General features: G+C 48.0%; 1 protein-coding gene across 1 annotated transcript in view; it reads left to right on the plus strand.

The window, feature by feature from the left end:
* The window catches only part of LOC135911242 (arylsulfatase B-like), a 205,069-nt gene that overhangs the window by 110,384 nt on the left and 68,178 nt on the right, over positions 1 to 26,507 (plus strand). Inside the window, exons 5-6 of the mRNA XM_065443432.2 lie at positions 15,301 to 15,411; positions 17,254 to 17,379. Of these exons, the coding sequence (XP_065299504.2) occupies positions 15,301 to 15,411; positions 17,254 to 17,379 (237 nt within the window). The remainder of the gene's footprint in view (positions 1 to 15,300; positions 15,412 to 17,253; positions 17,380 to 26,507) is intronic.

Here is a 26,507-nt window from a genome sequence, read left to right on the forward strand (position 1 = left end):
GGAGTAGTTGGAGAAGTATGGGAGATGTCTTTGCCCTGCAGTGGGCGTAGTCAGGCTGATGATGATGATACGTACGTCGGTGGCTCGTAGATTTGTCTGTTGTGTGTCCTCGGCGCTCGCTTTGCGTTGAAGCGATTTGCAGCACGAATGTCGCTTCGATCGTTGCCACTGCCACGTTTCCTCACGCCAGCGTTTTGACAGCGAGTGTCCGCAGTCATTGGGGAAGATGTGTTAAAGGGAAGCTGAAGAGTCTGTCGAATTCAATAAGACGCTCATGTACGGATGCGGGAACCTTATAAACCATGTAGGTAAACTTTTGGTTTTTTTTTTTTCAATTAGGAGCGACGTAATCGTCGGTTAAAATTGCGCTGTAGCTCCACCCTCCGTCGAATGCCGCGCGCTGCTGCTGACGCTGACGATGCGAGCGGAGACCGGAAACCGCGGTGTTGTGACATCAACACTAGTGTTCCGTTCCTTCGCAGCCTCCGCGACCGTGCCTGACCGTGCTTGTTTCTGCGTGCGTGCCATCGTAATCTGCTTCGATCGAACTGCATTCCTTTGTTGGTGCGTCTGCGTGTATGTAGAGTGGTAGTCAACGTGCGCAGCATCAACTGAAGTGGTGGGCCGATCATGCCGGCTTTCTGTGCAGCCTACGGTTGCACGAACACCAGCGACCGCGACGATGTTGTCTTCCATTACATCCCGAAAAGATCGCGCGAAAAGATCGGAGCAACGAAAACAAAGATGGCACGAGTGCGGACTGACTGATAACTGGTGTTGGAAGGCCTTATGAATACACGAACTCGCCCGAACCTGTATTTTTATTTGCTGCGAGCTCCTTCGCGTTAGCACGTTCCACGAGGAGGCATGCAGGAACACAACACTACAGTTGCTTGACCGGAAACGAACTCACTAGATCGGCGAAAGATCGGCGAGGTCACTAGATCGCTTTGCAAAAAACATACTCACCAAAGAGCATTTCCAACACGAGGAGATCCCAAGACTTCGCTTTCGTTCGCGTCGAAAGCACTGCTCGCACCAGCATCGTTTGCTTCTTCGAGAGGCCGGCTCTTCGCAATCGGCTCGTACATGTAGGGAGTAACACCGAACTCTTCAGAAAAACGCAGTCTTTCTAAATTTTCCATTACCGTCTCAGAAAAACAGCACCAAACTACCTAGCACCGCGCTTCATGTGTCGCGGCAGCGGTCAGTTCGGACGAGCACTAGTGTTGACGTCACGAGGCGCCCGACCAACCACATGCGGAAACGAGACGCGCGAGCTGGGCGTGTCCGCTGCTGCACTTTTCGTCGAAATAAAATATATTTGCGCTTTCTTTCGCTCAATTTCGATACGATATTCGAATTCGGAGGGTTGAAAACCATTGTGTACAGATGTTCACTCATTTTTTTCTGGAAAACCTTTTAGCTTCCCTTTAATGTTTGGTGTGCATGCTTGGTGACACTATGCTTAATAATTTAGATAGCAAGCGAATGTTTGTGAGTTGATAGGGCCGATAAGGTACTATCTTTCGTATGGCTGCCTGCTAATTTTCTATTGCAGTCAATGCTTCGCCATTGGGGCGTAGTTAAAGTTAAAGTTAAAGTTAAAGTAGCTTACAAGAAGCTGTCGACACCATCGAAAGCTATCTCCGAAACTGCGGCCTCCGCTGCGCCCCGGAGAAGTCTGAACACCTCGTCCTGAAAGCAAGAACGAGAGGCCGACCACCCAACTACGAAGAGCCCGACCCCAGCATCGCACTCAACGGGACAACAATCCCAAAAGTCGACAGCATGCGAATACTTGGACTCAGTGGCGTAGCTAGGTCGTCTGGCACCCGGGGCCCTTAGCTCTTCTGTCAGCCCCCGCCCCCCCCCCCCGGTTGTAGTAGAGGAAGGCGAGGATATCGACAATTTTCGGGTGTCTTCAGACGTATATGACAGCCCCCCCCCCCTACTGGCCCCGTGCACCCGGGGCCCACGGCCCCCCGGCCCCCCCTGTTGCTACGCCACTGCTTGGACTCCACATCCACAAAGACGGATCGGGAGCTGCCAGCCTACCGAGACTAGAACGCACCCTTTCGCAACTAACGCACCTCGTCAAACGGATCTCAAGCCGAAGAAGCGGGCTCAAGGAGCAAGACACTCTAAGAATAATACAAGCGCTCCTCACCAGCCGCATCACATACGGCACGCCGTACCTGGATATAAAGAACGCTGAAATAGAAAAACTGAACATCATGATAAAGAAGGCAATCAAAGCCGCCCTGGGACTCCCCGCCATGGCCTCTACATCACGTCTCCTTAATATGGGCGTCCACAACACGTGGCAAGAGCTCGCCGAAGCGCACAAGAACAGCCAGCTGGAACGACTCAAGCTCACGCCCACAGGGAGATCAGTACTCCGAAACCTAAACTACAGCGAGACGTATGTCGCAGACACGGACAAGAAAGAGCGAATACCACCGGACGTTCGAGAGTGCATTTCCATCGCACGTGTCCCGCGTAACATGCATCCCATATATCACAAGAGTAGAAGACAGGCTAGAGCCAACGCCATCAAAAGAAGTTTCAAGCATGACCCGAATGCCCGCTACACCGATGCGGCCAAGTATCCGCATCGAAACGCGTACGCTCTGAGCGTTGTAGACTCCCAAGGCTCCGAGCTTGCATCGGCAACCATCAAGGCACGCAACCCGGAAACGGCTGAAGAAGCGGCAATCGCTCTCGCCACCACCACATGCACAGACGCAGCAATTATATTCACCGACTCTCAGGCCGCCTGCAGAAACTTCTTGAGGGGCCGCATCTCGGCCGATGCACTCAAGATACTAAAAAGACGAAGCACTCCGCTCCCGTACACCTGCGTAACGTGGGTACCCGGACACGAGGTACTAGAGGGGAACGAAGCGGCCCACGCCGCTGCCCGCGAGCACGTCAGCCGGGCTCCCCACTCCCCACGCGCTCTCGGACCCGTGACAGAAGAGGCGGAGGCCGTACCCACCAACTATTCGGCCATATTGCAGCATTACAGCCTCGAGCGTCGAGTGTACCCTCCACCGCACCCTAAACTCGACAGAGAAGAAAGCCTAATCCTTAGACGCCTGCAAAGTAACACATACACGCACGGAACGATAATCCATCGCTTCTACCCGACGCTCCACGGCTACCTCTGCCCACTTTGCAACGTACCCGACACTCTGGCACACTTGCTCCTGGATTGCCCGTGGCAGGAAGGCAGCGAAATGCAACCAGAAACGCAGGCAAACGACCTGTTCGAAACGTGGGAGGCCAAGCTAACCCTCGGGGACCTGGAAGACCAACGACAACTCGTCGCCAGGGCTAAGAGGGCAGTCGAAGCCAGAGGGTTCCTGGACTAAGGAGCCCTCCCACCTTAGGGTGATACTCGGCCTCGCTCGGGACACTGTTTCGTCTAATAAACGTTTCTCTCTCTCTCTCTCTCTCTCTCTCTTGTTTTTATTCAAACTGCTCACATGCTCGGAGGTGGAGTATAGCGTAAGGGGGTCTAAAAAAGGCTAAACGTATTGAAAAGGCGAGCGAATTATTTCTTTACATAAAGTTTGTTAATAGGAAATCATGTGTACGTTACACCATACTTAGGCGTAGAAGTCACATTTGTTAATATACAACGTCAGACTGCGGAAATTCAGCAACTATGGAATGCCTCGGACGAACCATCCAATAGAGATTGCAAAAGTAACTGTTAACAAAATAAATATTTTACCTAATTACCTAATTATTTAGGTTGTGCGAATAAAGCAAAGCAAGAGCACTTAATTTTGATCGGCTAATTAAATAACTGACATTTTTGAAATTATTTCGTTCATTTGTTATCTGAATAATTAATTTGTCATTTTAACCTGCACTTACATGATATATTTAAGTTGGACAATTAAAAGTAATTCAATACCTAATATTGCATTCAGATGTTTTTACTGCGGCGGCAACCGCTGTGTCTTAATTAAAACTGCAACAGTTCAGGGAAAAGCAAGCCTTTAGTTTAAACGAAGGCGTCGTTTGAACTACATTACCTACAAGAAAATCACTAACAACACAACGTTCGACGCACACGCCTGCGGCGCTCAGCCAGCACAGCTGACAACAATAGGAATGAGCGACAGGAAACCGCATGCGACGGATGTTCGCGGCGTCTCCGCTATCGCAAGGTGTGGCATCCAAGTGCCGGATCTTTCCATACTTTCCGCCTAACGGCAATGCATGGTGCGTGCCGCCCGTGAATACACCACCTCCTTCTACTGCACTGGGCAACGGCGGCGGCGACGGAACGATGGGCTCATAATAAGGCTTGAGCCCGTCTACAAATTTCACGTAGCCGGAGACGACAGTCACTTGGGGTTGTCAGGGGCTTGGTGAAATAGTTGACGGGCGAAGTTTGGGCAATGAGAGGATAAGGACCACCACATTTCCATTGTAGCTTGGAATAGAGGCCAGTACTCGTAGGTGGGACCCAGGGCCATGCGAAGGATTCAGGCGGGCAGGTGCAATTAGGTCGACCGTTGTCACGCCGAAGCTTTTGGCGGGACTGGTCTGCTGTCTTACGCTTGTTGATTAACTTCGAAAGTTCTGGCAGTTCTATTCTAGCTGTAGGGTTAGAGGCTTTCATACATTGGCGTTTCTTGATCAGATCTTTCGTCTCCTGCGATAGCTTACTGGTATCCTGTCTAACGGAGTTACCACCTACGTCTATTGCACACTCTTTAATGATGCCGATAAGATTGCCGTTCATTGCTTCAACACTAAGGTCCTCTTCCTGAGTTAAAGCCGAATACCTGTTCTGTAGCTTGATCTGGAATTCCTCTATTTTCCCTCTTACCACTAACTCATTATTCGGCTTTTTATGTACCAGTTTCTCCCGTTCCCTCCTCAGGTCTAGGCTAATTCGAGTTCTTACTATCCTGTGGTCACTGCAGCGCACCTTGCCGAGCACGTCCACATCTTGTATGATACCAGGGTTAGCGCAGAGTATGAGGTCTATTTCATTTCTAGTCTCACCGTTCGGGCTCCTCCACGTCCACTTTCGGCTATCCCGCTTGCGGAAGAAGGTATTCATTATCCGCATATTATTCTGTTCCTCAAGCTCTACTAATAATTCTCCCCTGCTATTCCTAGTGCATATGCCATGTTCCCCCACTCCCTTGTCTCCAGCCTGCTTCTTGCCTACCTTGGCATTAAAGTCGCCCATTAGTATAGTGTATTTTGTTTTCACTCTACCCATCGCCGATTCCACGTCTTCATAGACGCTTTCGACTTCCTGGTCATCATGACTGGATGTAGGGGCGTAGACCTGTACAACCTTCATTTTGTACATCTTATTAAGTTTCACAAGACCTGCCACCCTCTCATTAATGCTATAGAATTCCTGTATGTTACCAGCTATACTCTTATTAATCGGGAATCCGACTCCTAGTTCTCGTGTCTCCGCTAAGCCCCGGTAGCACAGGACGTGCCCGCTTTTTAGCACTGTATATGCTTCTTTTGGCCTCCTAATTTCACTGAGCCCTATTATATTCCTTTTACTGCCCTGTAATTTCTACGATAGCACTGATAGACTCGCCTCACTAGATAACGTTCTAGCGTTGAACGTTGCCAGGTTCATATTCCAATGGCGGCCTGTCTGGAGTCAGGGATTCTTAGCACCCTCTGCTGCGTCGCAGGTCTGACCACCGCCGTGGTCAGTTGCTTCGCAGCTGCTGGGGACTGAGGGCCGGGGTTTGATTGTTGTGTTCATATAGGAGGTTGTGGCCAATACTGCACTAGGGTGGCCAATCCTGCTCTGGTGATGGAGTGCGTTACCGATTCTAGTCACCGGGATCAGGCCACACTCCAGGCCTGTTTATGCAATTTTATCAACACGCAGTTTTTTTTTTAATCCGGTCGAAAATTGCCGGCACTGGGATTCGAACCACGGACCTCTTGCACGTGAGGCAGGTGTTCTACCTCTACGCCACCGCTGCACTAGAGTTCCCTCTAGTAATTATTGTACAAAACTCTATATGCCTAAGAGTAGACGGCGGAGAAAGAGAGAGAGAAACTTTTATTTATAAACGATTTACGTGCAGTGGTCGGAGACCCTTTAGTCCAAGGCCCCGCTGGCCTCGGCCGCCCGCTTGACCTGTGTTATGAAGGACTGTTGTCCCGCCAGGTCTGAGCTGGTTAGCTGTGCCTCCCATTGCTCCATTGTGTGGCGTGTTTCATCAAACGGGTGTGATTCACAATCCCAAGTAATGTGTTGTAGTGTTGGTATGCCTCCGCACCACGGGCAGTCGGGCCTGTAGCGAGTGCGGAACATGGCATTCTGTAATTTAAGGTGGGGGAATACCCCAGTCTGAATTTTGCGCCAGCTGGCGGCTTCCTCTCCACTGAGTTGTGGATGAGGGGGAGGGTACTTTTTTCTAGTTGCACGCTGATGAGCGAGAATCTCCCGGGCATTCGTTGGATTGGGGTCATTACAGTTGCTACCTGGGACCGTCCCAGTCGAGTCGGCCCGGTTAATAATACCTCGGGCTAGCGAATCGGCCAGTTCGTTCCCCTCAAGGCCTGTATGACCTGGACACCATAGGATCCGGTGATGATGGGCGAATTTCGTCGGTATTATTGAGTGACATGTTTTGGTCACGTGGCCCTTGAGAAAAAGGCGACATGCTTCTTGTGAATCTGTTATTATGGTGACGCTCTTTTGCGTGCGTTCCGCGTGAGCGAGGACCATTGCCACGGCGAAAGTTTCGGCAGCAGCGGGAGTACCTGCCCTAACGGAAGCCGTAAATTGTTGCCGTGCTTTCGTGTCGATGATTGCCACTGCGTACCTCCTGATGTTCATTTGGGCATCACTGGCGTTCGAGTGCACGTTCGAATACGCGGCTGCGTCTGTGTATATTGTGTTGTACGTGGGATTATTTTCATACATTGTTCTAATATGTTGTACACGTGCTTTTCGCCTTGCTTTATTGTATTCAGGGTGCATGTTTTTGGGTATGGGTGCCACTGTTATTCGAGCTCGTGTTGAGGGTGGTAGTGGTAATAACTGTTCGCTGATAAATTGTGGGTGTGGGGAAATACGTACCCTTGTCAGTAGGGCCCGTCCTGCGTGAGTGTAGCTCAAGCGTTCCCTCTGGGAGATTAGTGTGGCTTGTTTTAGTTCTTCGAATGTGTTGTGTACTCCTAAGGCTAGCAGGCGATCTGTGGGCGTCCCCTTGGGTAGTCCGAGGGCCGCTTTATATGCTGATCTTATTATGATGTCGACCTGCCTTTCCTCCTCGCGACTAAGGAAGTGGTAGGGCAGGCCGTACGTGACTCGGCTTATTACTAGTGCTTGGACGAGCCTCAGCGTGTCGTGTTCTTGCATGCCCACTTTCCTATAAGTTACACGACGGATCATTTGCGCAATGTTATTTGCGGTGGTTTTCAATGTTTTGATGGTGTGGGATGCGTTTCCGCTGCTTTGGAGCCAGAAACCCATAATACGCATCGCCTTAACTTCTTGGACCGTGTGTCCTTCCACAACGATGTTGACAGGCCCGTTGGATATGTAGCCCCTCGAGTGTACCCGAATGACCTGCGATTTTTCGGGGGCACATTTGAGGCCACTACTCCTCGAGAATTTGTCTACTTCCTCGGCTGCTTGCTGTAGCACTTGTTCTTTGTGTCCCAGAGAGCCCCTTGCTGCCCATAGCGTTATGTTGTCTGCGTACAGTGTGTAACCCAAATCGGGGATTTGGTCCAGCTGTCGCGCCAGGCGACACATCGCCATATTGAACAGCAAAGGTGAGATTATTGCCCCTTGGGGTGTTCCTCTACTGGGCATATTGAACTTTTGGGAAGTGATTTGACCGATTCCTATCGTGGCGGTGCGGTTGGCGAGAAAAGCCCGCACGTAGTTGTACGTTCGTTCTCCACATCCCGTCAATTCGAGTTCCTCCAATATTGTTTTGTGCGAAACGTTATCAAATGCGCCCTTGAGGTCTAGTGCGAGCACTAGTCTTTCCTCTCCGCGGGCGATGTTAGCTATAACTTCTTCTCTGATCAGTAAGAATGCGTCTTGACAGGATAGCCCCGTACGGAACCCTATCATGGTGTTTGGAAACCATCTTATTTCTTCGAGGTACCGCTGCAGTCTTGTTTGTACTACTCGTTCGTACAGTTTACCCAGGCAGGACGTGAGAGAAATGGGCCTCAGAGCGCCTATTGAGGGGGTCTTTTTAGGTTTGGGGATCATGATAATTTTAGCGTGTTTCCATTCCGGGGGCAATTGGCCTTTGAGCCAGCTCTCGCCGTTGAATACTTCTGTGATTTTAGTCAGGACTCCAGCGTCCAGGTTCCGAAGCATCGCGTTCGTGATGGCATCAGGGCCAGGAGCCGAGTTTTTGGCGGCGGCTTGAGCTGCCTCAAAGACTTCTGCATATGTGAAAGGTTCATCTAATTTGGAATTCGCCTTTCCAGGGTATGGTCGCGTCTCGTTTGGGGCGTCTGTGTTTAATGGTGGTCCTATGTATCGTTCTTTCAGTTTCTCTAGTAGTTCCGCGTCTGTGCCTGGAAAACTGTCCGATATGATTTGGAAGACGGCGGAAAGTAGAAGGTAAGGAGAAAGTATGTGCGAAAGCGTGACGCGGAGCGCAGGCAGAGAGCAAAGGAGCGGGCCTAGACCCCCGGCGTCGGCGTTGCATGGTTTGTCCCGAGAGGATGCGTTGCGCAGCGTCGGAGTTATTTTTCTCCGTGGTCCGGATAGCATTATTCTTTGGTACTTCTTGAACGCCAGGTAGCGTCGACGAGTGAGGACGTGGTTACGCCGGCTCCGCGAACAACCAAGGATTCTGCTGGTTTTTCTGGTAAAAATTATCTGTGAAAGTGCTAAAATCCATTTTCCGAAGTGACAAGGAGCCTGTTGACACAATTTTTTGTGCCTGTGAGTGGATTTTTAGCGATTTTATGGCTAAAATACTGTGGCCGGAGCACAACGCCGCGCTAAGCCTGACCTCGGCTTCGGCATGGCCTCGGCCGCGGACGGCGTCGACGGGCTGCCCCAAGCCAGTGGCGGCTCCCAGAGAAGCGGCGACATTGATGTGACGGTGGAAGGCAACGAAAAGAATCCTAAGGGTTCCGACAACGAAGGATGGTTCACCGTTTTGGCGAAGAAGAGGCAAAAGACCGTGGCAGCTGGCGCGGAGACGACGAAGGACGCTTGGCGCGACGCGCTCAAGAAGGGAGCAGGGAAGAAGCAAGAGGAGCTATCGGAAGCATCGAACCTACCGGGACTGCCAGCCGCGGGCTGGACAGTGACTCTACGACTAGGAGAAGGCCTCTCGGTGCTTCAGAAGGCACCGGAAGTGAGCCTCGGAAGAGCAGTGCGAGAATGCGCGGGCGTCAGCCTACAAAAAGCCAAGGGAAACCGCTTCGTGATAAACACCAAACAATGTACGATAATCTTAGAACGACAGAAAGTTGAGATAGTTGGTAAGCATTCGTTATGCAATCGTCTGCCACACATTATCGATGGAGGATGCTGAAAGAATAAGCAAGCTAGATAAAATCAGAATCGAAGACAAGGATTACGGGGTCGTTACGTACGTGAATGCACCGGAAAGCTAAAGCTGTGGGCGTGGAGTTATTCACAGCATAGAGGAAATGTACTCCGACAAAGAAGTTCTAATCAACCTAAATGAGAATGAAAACAACCCGACAATCCTAGAAGCAAGAAGAATGGGCATAACCAGAACTTTCCTCCTAACTTTTGACGAAGAGGAAGTTCCACGCAAGGTTTTCTTCGTGGGAGCTATTCTACAGTGCTTCCTATACAAGAAGAGGTACGAAGTATGCTAGAAGTTTGGAGGACTCGGGCACAGATCAGACGTGTGTGACAACGACGAACCGAGGTATAGAGGTTGTGGGGTAACCAGACCGCAAGAAGGACATCAATGCGAACCGAACTGCCAGCTCTGCGGCAAAAACCACGTTACTGGGGATAAGAAGTGCAGGAATGCATTCCGCACCCCGTACATCGTGAAGAAGAGACAATGGGAGCAAAAACAAGCGGCCGAGGAGGCGAACAAAGCGGAACTTCCTAAAAGCAGGCCAAGGGAGAGTTCGAGCAGCAGGACCAGGAGCCACTCGGAGTCCTTCCCGAGGCTACAGACGCCGCAACACCAGACACAACAGAAGGAAACAACTAACAAGGTGATCTGGTCATAAAAAGTCTCCCAGGATTCAGAAAAGGATAGAGAAAACCAGGAGCTAAAAGCGCTTATTAAGGGGCAGGAAGGGCAAATTAGACTACTGATTGAGGGTAGGAAAAAGGAGAGAGAAGAATTTTTACAGATAATCGAGGAGATGAAAAAAGAGAAACATGGAAACAGTAGTTGACGGGAAGAGGGTTTAGGGGACAAAGAGCGCAAAACAGATCGGCCCCCGCTCAAAAAGAAGAGAATGGGAGAGACAGACTCAGACATCAAGATGGACAAAGTTACTGATAAACGGTGCTATGATGCAATTCATGGAACAAACGCGAGCGTAATTTGAAAAGCGCGACATCGCCCTCAAAGCAGAATTTGAGAAACGCGACTTTGCTTTAAAAGCGGAATTCGATTGGTTTAGAACACAATTGATTAACATTCAAAATGCATTGGCAAAATGACACCATCTGGCACTGGAACTCTAGGGGCATCCTGAAAAAGAGAGCAGTCCTACAAACATTCCTAACCAACATCGATAAACCAGATGTCACTGCGTTGCAAGAGTGTGGGAAAATGCAAAATTGGCCGGCTACACAGCCTACACTGGGCAAGGAGACAATCGGCAGACAGCTATTTTAGTTAAAAGGAACTTAGCAGCAGTCCTACACGAGACTGACATAAGTAAGATTGATCATGTCCTAATTGAACTAGTACTCGGGAAAAGAAAAGATAGGAGCTTATACGTTGTCAACGTATACAGCTCTCCTAAGCAAAAAAAGAATTGCGGCTTCGATCAGCTCATCGGAAGGTCCAAAAACATTGCAGGGAAGAGCCCCATAGTCATAGTCGGAGACTTTAACACGCAACACACGGGTTGGGGGTGCAAAACCTCACAAGAAAAAGGCGTAGAATTATGGGGTACTATCTCCGAGCATGTACTAATACTACTAACAAATCCTCAAATTCCGACGAGAAAAGGAAATAGCGTTTCCAGGGACACCACACCGGACCTTACTCTCATAACCATACATAACCATAACACATAACCGATATATAACCGCACGATGGTGTAAGGACTTGGGGAGCGACCACAGAATAATAGAGCCGGTGGTATAACTAGGCATACCAACTCCTAAACCCAAGCAGATGGAAGCGGTAAATTGGAACCTCTTTAGGCAGAAATATGACGAGAAAGAGGAGCTCAAGGACGTAGGCTGTTGGAGCAACGCCCTCTTGGAAGCGGTTGCATAGGCCACCGAGAAGGCGGAGGCAGAGTAAACGCAAGAGGTAGTAGACCGGAAAATGGTTGGACTACGGAGGAAAAAGGGCGGATAGAGCAAAAATTGAAATAGAAGCAATAGAAACATTAGGATGGCATTAGCGCACCTGAACCGAGAGATTGAAGAATACGCAGTCGAACTCGCGAAACTAAATTTGAATAGCATATGCGAACAGATGGATCACAAAATTGGCAAATAAAATGCATGGCCACTATTGAGGCACCTACTATATCCCCAAAGCAGCAAATCAGAGACGCATAGAGACATGCAGAAACTAGTACATAAATAAGAAGGTAGTAATAGACAATTGTTCGCTGAAGTTAAGCATAGATATCATAAATGCGGTCCGCAACAAACACTGCCGGACTACAAAGGGTAGGAAAACCCCCTCTTGGACAGCCCCGTCATGGTAGGAGAAGTTAGAGCCGAGCTGAATCGACTATGAACAAAAACAGCTGCAGGACCGGACAGAATCAACAATGGGATGTTGAGGAACCTAGACGACAAGTCAATAATAAGCCTAACGAATTTTATGCAAGAGTTTTGGGAGAAGGGTAAAATCCCCAAAGAATCGAAGGAGGCTAAATTAGTCCTAATTCCAAAACCGTGGAAAAAGCTCACTCTCGAAAACCTCAGACCAATATCCCTCACGTCACGCGTCGGGAAACTAATGGAACATGTGATACAATTTAGAATCAACAGATACTTGGAAGACCAAGACATGTACCCTGACACAATGATAGGGTTCAGAGCACACCTATCTGCGTGCGATGTCATGCTACAGCTTAAAGAGCAAATTATCGACCACCAATTGAAGGACACGAAAGCCATCGTTGGATTAGACGTGGTGAAAGCGTTTGACAACGTAGACCACAAGGCAATCTTCGAACAACTGAATAGCCTAAACGTAGGGAGACGTACCTCCGAGTATATAAAGGACTTTCTGACCTACAGAACGGTAATGGTCAGTCTAGAGGGTAACGAGGAGAAAGGGATAGGGCTCAGCAATAAGGGGATACTGCAGGGCTCTGTGCTCTCACCCACTCTCTTTAACATAGTAATGATGGGACTCCCGCACAAACTTAAGGACTTACAGGGTCTAGAACATATAATCTATGTGGACGACATCGCCCTATGGATAAATAGAGGCAGTGACGCTCACATAGAAGAAACGCTGCAAAAGACCATCAGTAGATTTGAAGAGCACTTACAAAAAGCCGGACTTAAATGTTCAGCTCACGAAGTCGGAGGCTCTCTTCATCATTCCACAGAAAATGCGAAAGAAAATCCCTAACCACGGGATAAAGCTCGCGGTTAATGGGGACGCGATTCCAAACGTAGAGGCTATACGAATGCCTGCGCATTCAGGACAATGAAAGAAATACGGAAACGAGTGGAAAGGCTGAAATGAGCGTAAGCCAAACATGTCGACTCCTCAGAAGAATCGCCAACAAGAAGGCAGGCGTGATTGAGGCTAACCTATTAAGGATAGTACACTCCTTCGCGATCAGCAAGATCACATACGCAACACAGTACCTTAAACTAACAAGGGCCGAGAAAAACAAAATAGAAATCCTCATTAGGAAAGGAGTTAAAACAGCCCTAAACCTGCCACCATGCACATCTACGCAGAGGATACTAAACATGGGCATTTCAAACACCCTAGAAGAGTTGATCGAAGCCACACTAGTCTCCCAGCAGCAGAGACTAATGAGAAGCAGAGGTGGTCAGAGAATTCCAGATAAACTAGGATACAAAACCCACGACAAAGCAAGAAACACGGGAGCCATTCCGTCACAAATCAGTGACAGGATACACATACCACCACTCCCGAAGAATATGCATCCCAGTCGCCACCACGATAGGAGGAAAGGCAGGATTAAAGCATCGCAAAAATCGCTAGATAAAAAGCAAGGGGTATTCTACAAGGATGCAGCAGAACATGACGGCACAAGCTAATGGTGTGAACTCAAAGAGCTACAATACCACGCAAAACAGAGTGGAGGTTGCAGAGGTGGTGGCCATAGGCCTAGCTTTGACTCAAAAAGCGGTCAAAATCATAGTGTCACATGTCCAAACAGCCATCAGGAATTACACTGCAGGGAGAATCTCCAAAGAGGCGCTCAACATACTGGAGAAAGGACCAATTCCAGAAGAATTAGTAAACCTTATATGGACTCCTGCCCACGAAGGCTTGCCCGGCAACGAGAAAGCGCGCGCATTGGCCCGAGAGCTTATTTACCGGTACACCAATGCAGCCTCTCCAGCCAGGGAGCCCCGACAAAAAGAAGCGAAATTCTCACTTAATTTAGAATGGGAAGGAAAACACAGCCAGAGACGCATAAGAAACTAGGTAAGCAAGAAGAGATAACATGGAGGTAACTCCAAGCGGGGGCGATCTGCAGCCCCTACATTCTGAAGAGATGGCACGATAACACTGAGAACATGAATTGCAAACACTGCGGGGCAAAGGCGGACATGATCCACATAATAGGGACATGTCCTAGATACAATACATCAGATAGAGATAGACAATCCTGGGAGACATTAATGACCAGCTCGATGGCAGATGGTCAAAGAGAAGTCATCCGCATGGCCCTGGACACCGCTGAACTCCAAGGAGCATCAGCCAGCTGAAAAGGGAGGAGCAAGCCGTAGACACAGGAAGACGCTTGACTCCTCGGGGCTCTTTTTGCCGGTGGATATAAACGTTATTCCTCTCTCTCTCTCTCCCTTTGGTACTTCTTTAGTCGTAGCACTAACAAAATACGAATTTCTACATCAAACGGTCCTTACAAACTGGCTACAAATAGCTTGTATTTCGCATTCCCGTTTAATTGGGTACGTTATGTGCTGTGCTGTTGATCTGTTCTTCTTTTCTTGTTTCTGTTGCAATGAAAGTTTATACTAAATCAATGAAAAATCGCTGAAAAAGGGTAGTACATTAATAATCGTCCTGAAAACAACTGTCCCGCGTATACAGTGGCGTTAAACCTCATCCTAATAATATTATTCAGTAAAAATAATTACAATAATGAGTACATACCTATATAAATGAAGGAGCCAAAGAAAAGAGTTACAATCCCTTGACTCAGTTCTTGCCCCATGTACGAAAACAGTGCCAACAGGCAGACAACAGTAATAAAAAGAAACCTTCATAATGAGACCGTAGTTCTCCGAAGCTATCAAAAACACTAATGCAGTACCTAAGTAGCCGATGTCTGGGTACTGTGCCTAATGTAGGCGGTGGTAGCAAGAATCAATATTCCGCAAACTCAACAAGATTGGAAGGTTGAAAAAGTAATCTAAGTAAATATCGGAAGTGAGGCGTTCACTTACTATACATGTCAATTGGTAATTAAAGCCTTAACTGACCTAAATTGTCCCTATAATAGGCAGTATCCAGTGTGGTTTTTGGTAATGTATATAGAGTGATCCGTATAGACACGGAAGGTTACAGTAAAAGATAAACCTAAATGTCTGTCTTGCTCACTTTAAAGCACTTTATTACCCTGTCGCACAAAGGCGAAAGTAAGTGAACGAAACTTAAGCGGAAAACGTAAGTGGAACATTATTGTGTCGTAGCAAATTAACAATTTTCGCATGTGGACAAATTCCACATTGTCGACAATTTGAAGCAGCCATAAAAGGCGTAGCTGCATGTCATCATGTTAGCATGGAAAAATATGGCAAATTTGACATCATTGCAGAGCTTGCGTCCAGAATATCCCTTCAACCCCCCCCCCCCCCCCACCTCCAATGTATTCGGATAATTAAACTTCAAGATTTGCAAACAATTGATTTCGGACTTCCTCCAGTGGCACCTCGGCCATTCGTCCTGGAACCACACTCCAACAATGCGGGGATTCGACAGTTTTCTCGGCTTCCTGACAGCAACGCAGGACTACTACACCCATGTATTCGATTTCGTAAGTGCACTATCAAGGAAACGGTGATTCGTGACGTTCTGCTAACTGCGGGGAAACAGCAGTCGCCAGGAGGTGCTACGGATGTTTGAGTGAACAGATCCAGAAACCACAGAGCAGCCGGAGAGATCAAAATTTAGCTTAGAAAACTTTTACTGGAATAAACAGAAGAAAATGTCCCTCATAACGCGACTGCAGGACCCGATCAAATCTCAATACAGCTAATCAAAAACCTCGGTGCATGGATTTGATGGATTTCGCGAACAATGCGTGCCTCGTCATAATGACAGTCGGCTGCTTCCGTTACGTGAAGTGTTTGCCTTATTTTGTCGGTAAAGGCTAGAGCCATTATGAAGGCCACTATGATAGGATATACAAAGCACCAATGGATTGGCTCTTGATCTTAATAACGAAACTTTTCCTTCAGGTCATTGTTGTTATTGTTTTCGTGCAGCATGTATAACATACTATAGATGACGCGCCATCATGTTAACAGCCATGGAGCTATTCATTTTCTTGGTGCCTGTTTAAGGTAACTATTAAAGTATAGCAGCAAACTTTTCAACACAAAATACCCTCCTAACTTTCCTTTTACGCATTAATAAATTGGCCAAGTTTGACAAGAAAACTCGCCAGATAATAGGAATCATGATGACAGCTTCGGTGGGCAGAGTGCTAACACGATTATCAATAAAGGCTGGATCAAGTCCGATAAGGTTGATAAGAACTATTGCGTTCATTGATTCATTATACAATAAAAAGAAAGACTTAGTTATTAAAACTGACCAAGTATGTTTTTGGATGGTTATTTAACTGATTCAGTGGGAAAAGGTGGAATACTGCTGAATAAATTGACTAGAACTTGTCCCCGAAAGCTCAGTTCGACACACATTCGTACGTCACACATTCCACGGTAATTTCGCCTATTTCGGCCAATTTGGCCGAATTACGTACAAACTCCGAGTGAGCTCGGATTCGAGAACCAAGAAGTTCTCGAAACCTGCTATGTTTAGTCGTCGATTCCTTTAGCATGCAACGTAATCCTTTGTCGGTAAAGTACGAACTTAACTGTAGAAGGCGCTACGAAAAACGTGACGTCACGTCGTGCTAGCGCGCGAACTTTGAGGAGGCTTCGTAGCCCGCCTTTCGCGTTTGTCTCTTTACTGGCTGAACGAGCCCCGTGTATCACAGTACAAGAGCAGCAGCTTTGCTACATAGGAAGCTGTCGTAAGCGTGGAGTATTCAAGAATGAACTACATCCATGTCTTGGCTTATGTAATTGAGAAAAATGCGGTGTATCGCTAACCTTTATTTTATTTATTTATTTATTTATTTGGCTTCTGTTACGATAAAGCTTCAATTCAGTTGAGATACCACTGACCGCGGTGGCGCAATGATTATTAAGTTACAGTGTTGAGCACGACCCGGTGGGCTTAATTCCCCGCCCCAGCAGCCATATTTCGATGAAAGCGAAATCCAACACCGTTGCTGCACATGTAGATCTAACTAAAAAATCCTAGGTAACGACGAAGTTATTCTGGAGACTTCCACAGTCATACGATGGGTGCCAGAAGAACAAAAACGTAGTTGAAGACGCCAGGGAATCAGGGCTGTGATGAAATTCGGGAATTTGTTGGCATAAGATGGACTCTGCTGATGCAGAGCAGGGGTATTTGGAGATTTCTCGGAGAGGCTGTCGGTCCTGCACTAGACACAGGATAGGTCGAAGATAACGATGCATTCATGAACACAACTGATGTTATCATTCCCGTATTGGTCTTAAAACAAAGAGTGCGCTTTAAGTATGGCTACGGGTAACTTTATCTGTGTTTGCTTTATTTGTAGGTAGGAATGTGTGCATTTGACTTTTGGTTCAACCGTCAACTTCTATGGAACGCAAGCGGCACCTACACGACACGCCTGCTCACGCAGCGAGCTGTCAGCGTCATCAACCAGCACGATGTATCGAAGGTGAGCATTGATGCGCGCTGGGATTGCACTGCCGTGCTTGCAGGTAATCGATTTATGCCCTCTCTGCAGTCACGTAGTCTTTTCTACGTTGCCGCTGCCAAATTTCAGGATGGCCAACGTCAGCCTATAATCCAAATAAATTTATTGTTTTGCTCAACTTGGGCTCTACATTGACTTTCGTGCTGTGGTTGCTTCGTACAAAACTAATTGCTCTCACACGTATTGAAGCGAAATACTGGCAATGCGCCTTTGTTAACAATTTCTAATGAAGTGGCTTCATGTAAAGTTATTACGAGATATAAGAAGGAACAAGAAGAATGTGCTTGCTGTGGTAAAGCTAGGGAAACTATGGAGCATGTTTTATTGGAATGTGAAGACGTCTACCCAGCGGGCGATTTAGGCACCACTGGCCTCCTTGAAGCCCTTGGGTTCAGCGGGAGCAGTGGAAAAGTAAAGATGTCCGCAATAGGCATTAGTAAGAGGCGATTGGAGGATTGGTGGACGAAAAGTAGGTAAACGACAAAAACCGGAGACGTACAAAAGCACAGTTAGCAATAGGGGATTAGAAAATTTGGGTGTGGGAGTTTATAGTGTTTCTTTTTTTATTTTTGGTTGTTTAACTTAGGTAGGACATTAGGCAGTATAAAAGCAAGAGCTTGGAGGCGCAACCCACCACCCCGTTCCAAAGGGGACGCTCATAACATCCATCCATCCAACCATCCATCCATCCATCCTATTGGAACTATAAATGTACATATAATAACTGTCAAACGTAGTTAACGTGCAATTGTTTTGCAAAATAAACACACGATTGTTTTTATTAAATTTATGTTATTAAAACCTGTGCTTTATTACTTGAATAAAGGTTTTGAGATCTCACTGGCGTGTGATAAGCAGCAGCCCACTGGTATCGATTGCAGTCCGTGCCGTTTATCGATTGAAATTGTACGGCGACCCGCCGTGGTTGCTCAGTGGCTATGGTGCTGGGCTGCTGAGCACGAGGTCGCGGGATCGAATCCCGGCCACGGCGGCCGCATTTTGATGGGGGCGAAATGCGAAAACACCCTTATGCTTAGATTTAGGTGCACGTTAAAGAACCCCAGGTGGTCAAAATTTCCGGAGTCCTCCACTACGGCGTGCCTCATAATCAGAAAGTGGTTTTGGCACGTAAAACCCCAAATATTATTATTATTAAATTGTACGGCGGCTATATTTGCGAAGCGGGTGGTCGTTTATTTTGTGCAGAATTACGCAGGTTCGTTTTAATTAGGCGACCATAACATCTCAGCCAGTTCGTGCGTCTGACATTCAATAGCCACTACCAGGCGACGTGTTTAAAGACGGTGAATTTTATCAGCTGCGGCGTCTCGCTGGCGTAATGGCTACATACACGGCTTCCGTCGTCAGTGATCTGCCGCCTCTGGCTGCGCAATGACGGGTTGCTTGAAAAAAATGTACTACTTAGCGTGAAAACTCGTCGCTGGAACCGAGAAGTCTGTCTGGAAACTACTCAAGAAACGGATTAACCTTGCAGCGTCTGGGTGTGTGCACGGGTGAGTAAAAAAACACTGCTTCGCACTTTCAACTTCTTCGGGTGCGAGGCGGATAAAACAGATTCCTGTAGTGAAATTTATTTTCAAAGTGGAAGATCACAGTAAAGTTCTTGCTCTTCAAAGGCAACAAACAAGGCTCTTGTTATTTTGACATGTTGCTAAAATTCCTAGCACGGAGTACAGTTTCAAAAATAGTTTTGGCTGTGTCTGCATGAATCATACACTGCGATAAATTCACAGCACATTAGTGCAAGTGTAATTCCGGTGATACAGTTTGATTAATATCATTTGATACATAATAAAATTACTGTGTTTATTGCCTAGTAGCCGGCAAAAAAATTAATCCAGGTTTCACTAAGCACAGCCTGCACAAGGACACCATTGAAAGAAATGCCCACTCAAAACAGTGTTGTGTGTGTGTGTGCTTTTCTTTCATGGAGCGTTTTGTGCGCTGTTCTTAGCCATACATGAATCACATACTCACCCATGCCTCCACCATAGTATTTGAGGGTTTCTTCTTTTGCCTCCAGCCTCCAAATGCTGCTCATATTTGATCACCCCTTTGGACTCTATTGTCGCTGGACGTACGAGTCAACCGTGAATGTGTCACCACAGAGCCAGAATCTTCGCAAGGTATGTTTCTGAACACTTCAACTAGAACTGTGATTTGCTCATTAATTGGACAAACTTTTGTTTCGCCATTCTTTGCTAGCATGTTTGTCATGGCTTCATGATTTCTCTTTTCAGGAAGGACAAAAGAGAGATTATTGGTTTGCAAGCTACCCACGCCAAGCCATGAGAAACTCAACGGTCACCATAATGACAACAGGTCCTCTCGAACTACGTGCCGATCACCATGAAACATTTGCAAGTTTACCAGATAGAGGGCTGTCAGCGCTATCAGGAAAGCAGCAGTCTACAGTTTTGTATCGTACCGAGCGGGAATGCTAAAATTCGACGTACAAGCTTGCTTGATTTTAAGAGCGTTTTATGAAAATTGGAGAAGTTACAAGTTGAGCCCCAGCTTGTTTCTTTTCTCGTCATGTAGCAAGCTCCTACTTGGTAATGCACAAACTTTGCCATCTGCTATTTGCAAATCAGATTGACGGGCATTACCACCAAGTATCACATGCTCCCTCATAGCGTTAATTTGTTACATGAAACTGCAAAGAATTTTAAAGCCTTCAAAACCACTCAGTGCAATTTTGAGGAAATTATGGTTCATGTTCACTGAAACTCTGGCAATCACTCTTCACTTTATTATTCTGTTTTGTATTTAAAGTACATTCAGGGCCATATGCCATTAAAGAGGAAAGTGAGTACAAAGCAGTAGAGTAAAACAAAGGAACAAGAGCAGTGAGTTCTGGTAATACAATCATTCTCCTGATTGTACAATGCTAGCTAATGTTTTGCAAAAAACGTTTGTTATCGGTGATGGCTACAATACTTGAGGGAAGGTGGTTCCATTCCAGAGATATGCGGGGGATGAAAGATTGAAAGAAAGACTTCGTGTAGCAAGAATCAATCCCTGCAATACTGCGATGATCGATACAGTTTGAAATGTACTTGGGGCCGTGGTGTGAAGTCGTCGTGAAGTATGGTATGATGGAAAATTTTATGAAATAGAGAAACATGGTGACTGCAGCAATTAGTTAGGGAAATAAGTGCTGGTTAGTTTCATTAAGGTTATACTCTCTGTATGGTTATAATTAGAAAGAATGAAACGAGCAGAGTAAATTTGTACTAGTTCAAGTGAAGTAACAAGACTAACGCGACTGAGATACCGTACTGCAGATGCATATTCAAGTTTTGAGCGTATTAGCATCTTGTAAAGTTGTAGTTTTAAAGTGGACAGTGCTTTGGAAAAGTTGGACTGTAAGTACCACAGCAGCTGAATAGCATTGTTAATGACACTCCATATTGGTGCAATTTAAATTATTTGTAACGTGTAGACCAATATATTTATAGGACATGAAATCTAAGGGAACATTGTACAGACGGTAAGTGATAGGAGTAGAATTAGATCTGGATATTGCAGTTTTGATTTGTTAACTACAAAAGGCTCATGTGCAGTTTGAATCAAATCAGTAATTAGGCTAGCCCTTGTGGGGATGCGCGACCCTCGCGCCTCCCCTGATGTTTTTCCCACATAGCGCGTCTCCTGTAATCCCGCTTTGCCGCGTGGCCTGCGTGACGTCAGCGCGGTCGATGTGGTTAAAGCGCAGTCCGAGAGATGGCGCTAGTGTTGCGTTGTTGCGAGGTTACTTGGGCGCCGAAAGGAAGGCGCTTGCTCTCTTGGGTTCGAGACAGCAATCGTGCCGCACGTGCAGCAACGCTCTTCCCCGGCGGGTCGCCGAACAGCGCGGATATTCCGCGCGCGCGGCGACCGATGCATCTGCGAGACCGCCTCGCGTGGCCGCCTTCGAACGCGCCACGATTCGCGTGACTATACACGCGAACGACCAGGCGTTGGGATCCAGCATGGGGCGAACATATTCGCTCGCGAGGACGCGGTGAGTCGGACTTCTAGATTTGTCGCGCGCCCATCGGCATGTTTTATGGATAGCAACTCGGCTAGCAGGCATTGATGTATGAAAGGTGCAATAAATGCCCTTGTGATTGTTTGCACTACTGTGTTGTCGTTCCTTTGTCCCAAGAGTACGGTGTGAGATATCCCACATCAGACCCCACATCTGGCTGCCCAACGTGGGACTCTTGGGGCATCGGACGATAATTTTAAGTGTTGCTTCGTTCGAGACCTTTGTTTGAACCGAAGCGTAGGCCTAGCGTGAATTTTGACCGCTAGCGTCGGCGGCATGCTTTCTTGAGCGAGGTGACGGTGGCTGTAGTGTGTTTGAACATGTCAACATACTAAGCCTTTTCGCAAGTGTTTTATTTTAATGGCATTCGTTGGTACGGGAGCCACGTGGTCTGCATCCTGGGAGAGCGAGGCTGAGCGCCCGCGGAGCAGTGGCAAGCCTGAAGCGAGTGAGTACGGAAGCCTCGTGGGTGGTCCGAATTTCTTATGTAAATAGCTTCTTCTATCTCTTTGACTCGGATGAAGTCGCAGCTCTGGGAGCCGGGTGGCCGCGGGCCACGGGTGCCACTACGGGCTGACTGGTATTGCGGCCTGGCACCGGGCGCTCCGACACCGTCTGGGACGGTGGGCGCCGTCAACTCGGATGCTGTGTGCACCGAGCGGAGTAGGACCACCTCACAGAGCTGACGTCTCCTCGCGGCTGCCTGTTTTGCGCCCATTTTGGGTGTTGTTTTTGGATGCCGGTTGTTGTCAGAGAGCGACGCTTTAGGCCTAAGGCTTTACGAAGCTGCCTGTCGCACGTGGAGGGACACAACCCGGTGGACCGCGGCGTTGAGGTGTTGCAAGTTGCTTCACCCATTCTATTTAGCCTCGCACGAATTGAAATTACTCATTCGACTCAAGAAAGCGAGCTTCGTTCACGTGAACTTAGTATCTCAGTAGCTGCCCGATCTTTTGCTGGCCGAGTTGAACATCGTACCACGTGGGCGATGCGCATGCAGAATTCCTCTCCCTTGCACTACTTTAGTGTTTGCCGAGTGTGTTGAGTTTACGCAGTGTGATTGGAGTCACCCCTGGTTTGCCGTCACCTGCACATCGTCTGCGCTGCTGCCCCGGACTACGATCGAGCCACCCCGGGCGATGGTGATGCTGTGGCCGGTTCGGCGCGGCGACTTCGGCGGCCTCCTGTATCCAGCTCACAACCCTCGGCGGCGGACAAAAGAGCCGGCGGTCACCGACAGCTACGGCGGCTCTTGCCAGCAGGGCGCGCGTCGGCGCGAGCGACGCTTGCTCCTACCGACTACTGCGTCGTCGTCTCCGGAGTCCTGGCTTGGGATCGTGCCGTCGAGGCTGCAAAGCTGCTGCTGTGACTGGCGGACGCCAGCGGTGCACCCAGGGACAATGTCGGCTCGCATGCTATGGACAGCGTGTGGACATTTCTTCGGCGTGGCCACTGTTACATGTACTACCTTGTCGCGAAGCGCGCGTTGATGTGAGACCGAGTGACATGTTTCGCCGGAATAAGAAGTGATTTAAGGTTGGGGGGATGTGGGGATGCGCGACCCTCGCGCCTCCCCTGATGTTTTTCCCACATAGCGCGTCTCCTGTAATCCCGCTTTGCCGCGTGGCCTGCGTGACGTCAGCGCGGTCGATGTGGTTAAAGCGCAGTCCGAGAGATGGCGCTAGTGTTGCGTTGCTGCGAGGTTACTTGGGCGCCGAAAGGAAGGCGCTTGCTCTCTTGGGTTCGAGACAGCAATCGTGCCGCACGTGCAGCAACGCTCTTCCCCGGCGGGTCGCCGAACAGCGCGGATATTCCGCGCGCGCGGCGACCGATGCATCTGCGAGACCGCCTCGCGTGGCCGCCTTCGAACGCGCCACGATTCGCGTGACTATACACGCGAACGACCAGGCGTTGGGATCCAGCATATTCGCTCGCGAGGACGCGGTGAGTCGGACTTCTAGATTTGTCGCGCGCCCATCGGCATGTTTTGTGGATAGCAACTCGGCTAGCAGGCATTGATGTATGAAAGGTGCAATAAATGCCCTTGTGATTGTTTGCACTACTGTGTTGTCGTTCCTTTGTCCCAAGAGTACGGTGTGAGATATCCCACATCAGACCCCACACCCTACACCCTAATAGATGGCTAGAACAGGCAACTTCACACAGCTGGCCTACTCCACATTTCTCAAACGTGACAAACCAATAAAATCAAATTTTCTTTCTCTTCAAACAGCAGATGACATACCTGAGGACAGTGTGTTCACAAGAAAGTTTATGAAGTATACTTGAAGTTTGGCTTAACAATCATCCAATCAACAGTGGACGAGCAAGGGAAGCCTCAGCATGGCAACTTATCTTCGTCACGGCCCTCACAAATATGTTTGATTCTCGAAACGTTGGCTGCAGGTTGATGCTTCCCTTGCTTACCTCTGTTACTCAACTGAAGTGTCCATATCCTGGTAACCTTTCTGCATTGTCGGAACATGCAAACCTAGATGTTTCTTCAACATGAAACCATAAATTGCATTTTACACGGATCTGTGAGCATTAACTGGGCATACGTATATGTTCATTTAGTGTCCTTGTTTATACACAATATTTTCAGAACACCTTGTAAGCGCTGTCGTCTCCGTAACGTTCGTCGCCTTCCTAAGAGTACTCCACTTGTGCCAAAGCCCTTACTGCTGCGCCTGAACACTAAATGTGCAGCAGAAATATCCAGGACACAAAATATGTGATCTAAAATTTAGCATAATGTTTTTTTTTTCCTCTCCACTTCGTGCCTCTCGCCAATGTGGTATGAAAACAATGTAATATTGCAGCTTGGGCTTACCTTACTGACAGTACATGTTTGCCGAGGACTTCTTATGTTTCTTTTTTTCTTAATCTAGCTGAAATCGTCGAATGCAGACAACATACGTATAGTATGAAACAGGTCAAATAGCACTGTACGCAACACAAGTACGAGTGTAGCTGAGCACAATATCGTTGTCGTTGCTTTAGCGGCACGCCAAACATGATGAGAAAACTTCGCTCGATTTAAGCTTTCAATTCCGTTAAAAAGATTGCTATCTGTGTTTCTGTATGTTGTAAACTCAGTGAATGACAGCATTAGCTACACCTGACCTGTGCGAAAATTGCGGGCATGCACTGCTTCATTCACGATTGACAATAAACAATGTAAGTTTACTTGTTTGACGTGTTTTCTTGCCGGTTGAGGCCTCTCGATCACCTGGCGATATGATAAAGGTATCGGTAGTCATTTTAGAGTATCGTACACACGAACACCGCTCCGAAAGCGGTAGCGAAACGCCCAAAACCAGCGAATGAGCAGCGCAACGAACCCCACCAGCCGCTACCTTAGCGGCCATATTGCTCACTACATAATGACGATGATATTAGTTTTGATTTTGCCAGCGCCACCCTTGGTCGCATACTTTAGTTCACAACGCCACCGCTACTCTTATTTCCGTTGCACTGTGAAAGGTACAGTTTCCCTTCTCTAATTTTGTATAGGTGTTCTGTGGTGTAAGCAACGCCTCCTTAAGGAGGCGTTGGGTGTAAGCCATAGAGTTTCCTACAAAATTACTAGAGGGAACTCTGGCGCTGCCGTCGTTGTCCTACCATGGGAATGATGGGAAGTACATGGATTTGTCTGATCTTCGTGCTTGTGGATTCAAACGCTCTTGTGGCTTTGTATATTACGCTATATAAATATTATTGTCGTATATTTCGGCGCAATCTATATTCCTCGAAGTGCAGAAGACACCGGGACCGCGTACAATTGCTATTAATTGCAACAATTGAGCTTGTCCAGATGGCCAAATCGAAACGCGCCAAGCGTCTCAACGCACTGGCATGCCCGCGATAAATTCAGAACGGCGTTTCATTCGCTTATCGATACGTGCGTCCGTGGCTTAATGGTTTCAATACCAGGCTTTTGTGCTAGAGTCCCTGTGTTCGAATCCTGCCGTCGGGCAATTTTAATGATGTTTCTTTAATTATTTATTCCACAATATACTGTTGAAAATGACGAGTTAACAAAGTCACAATGCCGTTTGAAGCCAAAAGGACGAAGTTTAGGCAAATCCATGTACTTCCCATAATTCCCATGCTGGGACAACCGCTCCTATTGCAGCTCCCGTAGACACTAGCGCCATAGTTCCCTCTAGTAATTCTTGTAGGAAACTCTATGGTGTAAGCCTCTTTCATGGTGCTACGGCGCATGCGCCCTGCCCTAGCGGATTAGTCGCGAAACGTTTTGGAAGGGTCGCGCGCGTGGCCACGCGCCGGAAAGTCCCCCGAAAAAGAAAAAGCGCTCGGACGCGCGCTCGTGCAAACACTCGTGCCGTGTACCGACTTGAAGCGGTTGAAATTCTACTGGTTGCTCGACGTTGATGCGGTGCCGAAAACGTGCCTAGCGTTCGGCTGCAACTCCACTTTAGAAGAGGAAGCGGCCAGGGCATCGTCCGAGTTGTCCGGGCTGCACTGTGAGCACGCGCCTTTCGTTGATGGCTAGCAAATTTAACGAAAAACCCGTGCGTTACACTTGGGCGACACTTAAGTACATCACATTGCTGACGAAGACTTCTTGCAGCGTCAGCCCTCACTTGCTGGTGGTGGCAGCGCGTGCCTGACTGCATGTACTCGTAAGTCGCGGCTACACTGGGTCGGTACGAGACCGACAAGACGTTTACTCCAACGATTGACCGACTATTGTGCGTCACTGAAACGATTTTATCATACCACGTCGACAACGTTGCAACCGACGAGCGCGAGTTGCACTGCGACGGGCCTTCGTGTCGATGGCACCGGCAAAATCAGCATGCCGACCATCGTTCTACCGAACCCCGTGTGATCCGCCGTCAAATAGACAACACAATAGCGACATCGTCTACGCTTGTATATATAATTAATAGTCCTCAAAACGAGTCAAACACGCCTACCAAGTTGACAGGCACAAGCTTCAACCCTCTCAAGCCGTGCCCACGAAGTTTGAGCCAATGTCGATCCTGTTCAGCCAGGGTTACCCTGT

The sequence above is a fragment of the Dermacentor albipictus genome, chromosome 9 (assembly GCF_038994185.2).
Source record: "Dermacentor albipictus isolate Rhodes 1998 colony chromosome 9, USDA_Dalb.pri_finalv2, whole genome shotgun sequence".
NCBI classification, from domain to species: Eukaryota; Metazoa; Arthropoda; class Arachnida; order Ixodida; family Ixodidae; genus Dermacentor; species Dermacentor albipictus.